This window comes from Nicotiana attenuata, chromosome 3, assembly GCF_001879085.1.
Source record: "Nicotiana attenuata strain UT chromosome 3, NIATTr2, whole genome shotgun sequence".
NCBI classification, from domain to species: Eukaryota; Viridiplantae; Streptophyta; class Magnoliopsida; order Solanales; family Solanaceae; genus Nicotiana; species Nicotiana attenuata.
This window is the reverse complement of record NC_031991.1, coordinates 54,571,593-54,577,198: the sequence shown is the minus strand read 5'-3', so window position 1 is coordinate 54,577,198 and position 5,606 is coordinate 54,571,593. Positions and strand designations below refer to the sequence as shown.

The window sequence follows — 5,606 nt, the reverse complement described above, 5'->3', positions numbered from 1 at the left end:
CAACTGTGGTGGCTCTTCGATCAATGGCTTAGCTGGAGGAGTCTTTCTTTCTTCTAAGTGCAAAGACTCAAATTCGAGCTCTCTTTTCCAAAACCCTTGGCCTTCAAGAATCAGTACCCACTCCGCCAAGTCCTCTCCATTTACTTCTTCTAAGTTCATGAGACAGGCTGTTAGAGGGTCTTTAGTGTTTAGAGTCTCATCTTCCTCCTCCAAAATTACATCCACAGCTTCTACTAGAGAGCAGTTAGCAAATTCACTTGGTCGCAGCATAGACTTCTGCACATTGAATGTTATCTCTTAATCATTCAGTCTCATTTTTAGCTCTCCAGTTTCACAATCAATTAGATCTCTCCCAGTTTCCAAGAATGGTCTTCCCAAAATTGTGGGAATCTCCTCGTCAACCCGGCAGTCCAGAATGACAAAATCCGCTGGAAACACAAACTTTCCAACCTGCACTAGTACATCATCAAGGATACCTGATGGCCTCTTCACTGTCCGGTTGGCTAGTTGTAGTAACATGGATGTGGGTCTTGCTCTTCCAATGCCTAACCTTTTGTAGATAACCAAGGGCATCAAGTTTATGCTTGCCCCTAAATCACACAATGCTTTAGCAAAAGCATAGTTGCCTATTGTGCATGGGATTGTGAAACTTCCTGGGTCGGACAACTTCTCAGCTATGGGTCTCGTCACAACAACACTACATGTCTGAGTCAGTGTAACAGTGGCCAAGTCTTGAAAATCGAACTTACAAGACATCAAGTCCTTCATCATTTTTGCATAACCGGGCATCTCCTTCAAGGCATCAATCAGTGGAATGTTCGCCTGGATTTGTTTCACCATCTCCATGAATTTCTTATATTGCTCATCCTTTTGATATTTGGCCAATCTCTGTGGGAATGGTGCTGGAGGTCGCTTCCTTCCTGTGATTTGAGTTTTATCCTGCTCAGGCACTGCTTCTATTGTCATTTCTTATGCTACCTTAGTTTCCTTCGCAACCTCTTTTTCTTTGCTCGTGCTATCTTGTGCATGTTGTATCGTTACCTCAGTTAACCCTATTGAATCATCTACCTCAATGGGTACTGGAACAAGTGTTTCAGTTAGTCGGCTTTCGCGAGCAATTTCTTGCTCTAGGTCTAGGTCTCTACCATTTCTTAGACTCGCTGCCATAAGCTGTTTCGGGCCCTGCTCTTTTGGATTGACTTGTGTGTCTGCAGGTAACGTCCCTTGGGGGCGATTATTCAGAGCCATTGATATCTGTCCTAATTGAACCTCAATGCCTTTTATCGCCGATTCATGTGAGTCCACTCTCTCTTGCATTTTGCCACTGGACCCAATCGGTTGTTGCAGCATTCCCTTAATTTCAGACAACCCATCATCTTGTCTCACTATCTGTTGTTGTTGAGGCTGTTGATAAGCTAACTACTGATTTTGCTGGTTGTATCCCTGTTGCCTTTGGTGAGGCACAACTTGACCATGTGGTCGCATAGCTCTAGGATTGCTGCTGTTATTGTACTGCTGCTGTGTGGTCTATATTGTTGATTCTGTTGCCCCCAATTCTAACCATCTTGCCTCTGTCCTCTTTAGTTGGCCACATAATTCATATCTTCCTGATAGTGCTGGTTGTCACTTTTCGCACTCCAAGAGCATACATATGGTTGGTTAATGCATGGAGTACATAAACCCTCATTAGTCGCGTCAACTATGTGTACCTGTTGCTTCTGGCCTGATTCATCGATCTTTTTGGTGAGGATACTCATTTGCATCATTAGAGTGGCCATATTTTCGCCTATGGAGTTGTTTGGGTTCAAAGCCACTGAGTGAACTACAGGAGTGATCGTAGAGTCCCTTGTCATCCATCCTGAGTTTTGAGCCATTTTATCAAGTAGGATCTTACATTCTCTGAATGATTTGCTAAAAAATGCTCCACCTGCTGAAGCATCAACATTGGCCTTTAAGCTGTCTGCCAATCCCATGTAGAACCTCTGCCCCAACATCTGCTCTGAAATGCCATGATGTGGACACTTAACCAGCATACCCTTGAACCTCTCCCACGTTTCTTGTAATGTTTCTATTGGTCTCTGCTTGAAGCTCAATATCTCATCAATTTGTTTGGCAGTCTTATTGGGTGGGTAGAACTTGTTCACAAATTGGTTGACTAATTCCTCTCAAGTAGTGATGGAGTTTATGGGGAGTGAATTAAGCCAAGTTTGAGCCTCTCCCGTCATCGAGAATGGAAACAATAACAGCTTTATTGCCTCCGGTGTCAGATTAGGTTGCCTTTGCGTGACACATATCGATAGGAAATTTTTTAGATGCCGCTGAGGATCTTCAATGTAAGACCTTGAGAACAGTCCCTTGTTCTACAACAAATGTAGCATATTGTTTGTGATTTGAAATGATTCCGCTTGTATCTAAGGGACTGCAATTGCGGCTGCCAGATTTTCGGTGGTAGGTTGTGCCCAATCATACAATGCTGCTTCTAGCACAAGAGGCACTACACCCTGATTGTTCGGGTCATTCGCATTGTTTCTGTTGTTTGGATTTTCTATTCCGTCATCCATGTTTGGTTTGATTTGTTCTATTGGGTTCTGTTGTTGTTTGCCCTTCTTGTTTGCACGATTCAGTGCCTTGAAAACTTTCTCAGGATCTGATAATGCTTCAAACAATTCACCAGTTCTTGATAGGGCTGGGCATTCGGGCAGTTCGGATTAAATATAGAATTTCGGTTTGAATTTTCCGTTTTCGGATTGAATAAATGACAATCCAAATCCAATCCAAATAAGGTCGGATTGCAGATCTTTTAAGTTCGGTTTCGGATTAATCGGGTTGGATATTTTGGATTTTCGGTTTTGAGCTTATAAGTTGACTTGTTTCTTCTTTTTACAAAAATGAATATCCAAATGAAGTATTCATATTAAAATTGCCTGAAAAGTAACTCATTCTCACCGCAATCATCCAAATAAAGTATTCAAGTAATGAAATTACTATCAAGAAAATGCAACAGAGACATCAATACGGCCGATAAGAAGTAGTAATAGTAAAACCATGTCCAAATAGAAAGTATTCTGACAGTAACTTAGTAATTAATATTACATATATGAAATAATATCTAATTGATAGGGTATTTAACTTATTATTATTGACATATAGATAATGGACTACATATAAAGTATAAAAATTTTGGATTTTCGGATATCCAAAAATCCAAAGCACCAAATCCAACATCCAATCCGAAATCCAAAAAATTTAAAAATTAAATCCAAAATCCAATCCGTAATCCGAAAATCCAAACCAAAAATCTAAAAAATTCGAATTTTGGGTTTGGATTTCGGGTTTGCCCAAACAATGCCCACCCCTAGTTCTTGAGGAGTTTCTAGGCATGCACCTGCAGCACCCAAGACTACAAACATTAGAATTTCAACGTATTTAGTTTAAAATGAAGAAAATTGACTACACTAAGAATTCTAGCACTTCTTTTAGCTTCAATTAATAACACCGTTAATTCCCCGGCAACGACGTCAAAATTTGATCGCGCCCAACTATGCCTTATAAAAAGGACTAAGCGGTCGTTGCAAATATATTCTGGTTAACAAGTCCGGAGTCGAATCCCACAGGAAATTAACCTATTAAGCACAACTACTAGACTCGCACAAACTCACGCAATCAATCTTCAAAAATATTTAAATAACAAATTGGATGTTTACTAACTAAATATCACGTAATAAAAATGCAGTAATTAATAACTAACTACGAACAAGTTGTAGACAAGATTTGGAATGATCTAAGGTTATGATTTCCCCTATTGTCGGAATCCTTTTCGCTACGTTCTCTATAAATTTGCCTAAGTTTTCTCTACCGATCATGAGCTCTCTGAGTGCCGTAATTCTCTCCCGAGGAACTACCACAATTTACTAGACATATTCTTCTGAATTACGCTAGCTGAAACTAAGTACGGCTCACTCGGATCGCACCAAGGTTTCGTTATTCATAATCACACCTTTAAACCCTTTGTATTGATCCCTCATATACGTTAGGAGTGATGTTGTTCAATAACTACCTAAATATGCACTCTCTTCCGAGTAATACACCCTAAATAGGCACAGTCGATTGAGAGCTCTTCAACCAACCACAATATGAACGTAATTGAACAAATAGAGAAGAAGCTACGACAAATCTATATTAAAGTAACAAGAAAATTACTCTCCAATAGGTTCCATCAAAATCCTAGATTAGGAGTTTAGCTACTCATACTCATATAACAATATCCCAAGTATTTTGCATAAATAAATTACAAAGTAAAGATGAAGGGATGTAGAAATCGATGATTCTATCTCCCAACGAGTGTTCCACTAGCTATTCTTGCCTCCGGTCGCAAAACTCTCCCAAAAGTGGTGTTTAATGTCTATTTATATGTGTAGGGAAAGACCTAAACGACATAGGCCAAGTCCTAGTCAAATCAGGAGACGGAATAAGCCTTCAAAATCCGGAGTAAGCGCGCACCATGCCTCGCGAGGCTCCACGCGAGATGAAACTCGCCTAACACCGTGCGGCACCAGCTCCCACGCGAGCTCGAGCTCACCTCATCCTTCACGACGCCTGCTCCTACGCGAGCTCAAAGGCTCGCCTCGCCAGCTTCCACGCGAGATCAAAGGGTCGGCTCGCGAGCTTCTTCATCTTTTCACTGCTTAATTCATTCTTTCTTCTTTCTACAGTTTTCGAGCACACTTTATTCTTTACATCTTCCTATTGCTCTAATTTCATCTCCAATTCACCTACACATAAAATAGACTCCATTACGCACAAATAAAGTGTAGTTTAACATTAAAGCACATAAAATGTAAGGTAAATAATGTACTAAAATATAGAATTATAGCCACACATCAGAGGATTAGATACATACATACATACACATATATTTGTATGGATCAACTTAGTTCACTTCCAATTAAGCAAAACATACAATTTCTGGAATCTTCTCCATAGAGTAATTTACTCTTTTTTTTTTTTAAAATTCTTTTTAAATGGATATAGTTATAGCTAGGGTCTATCAAGATGAGAAATTTCATTAAATCTACAGAATGAATCAGTTTGGGACTGGGTTCAAGCAAATGGACCACAGCCTCCGATAACATTAATACTAAGACATAGCTTTCTCACGTGAATATAGCATTTTCCTTTCCTTGGCCAGAGGAAAAAGAGCCATTCAATATCTTAACTACTTTTCCTACTAGTTTTTCTTCTTCTTATATCCACCGAAAAGAAAATATACAAAACGAACAAGAGTATAAGTAATTAATTAATCCCTTACACCACCGGGTGCATATTAGAAAAAGATTTAACTTAGGCATACTCACAATATAAAGAATTTTGTCACCCTTGGTATATTTTAAACTTGTCGCAGTAGGATTACATATCTTAGCTAGAGTTTGGACACAAATTTGGTTGAAACTTAAAAAAAGTGTTATTGAAGTTTTGTTGAAAAATAATTTTTGGAAGTCGAAGTTGTGTTTGGACGTGCATTTTATTTGAAAAAAAATTAAAATTTTATGAGTGGAAGAAAAAATTTCACCCAAAAACTCCCTAAACCAGTTTTTGGAACTTATAAA

The 5,606-nt window shown here is 39.1% G+C and overlaps 1 protein-coding gene across 1 annotated transcript; it reads right to left on the bottom strand.

Annotated features, from left to right (window-relative positions):
• On the bottom strand, nucleotides 298–966 carry LOC109224385. The gene has a single exon (XM_019388964.1). It carries the CDS (start codon nucleotides 964–966, stop codon nucleotides 298–300), a length of 669 nt encoding a protein of 222 aa, XP_019244509.1.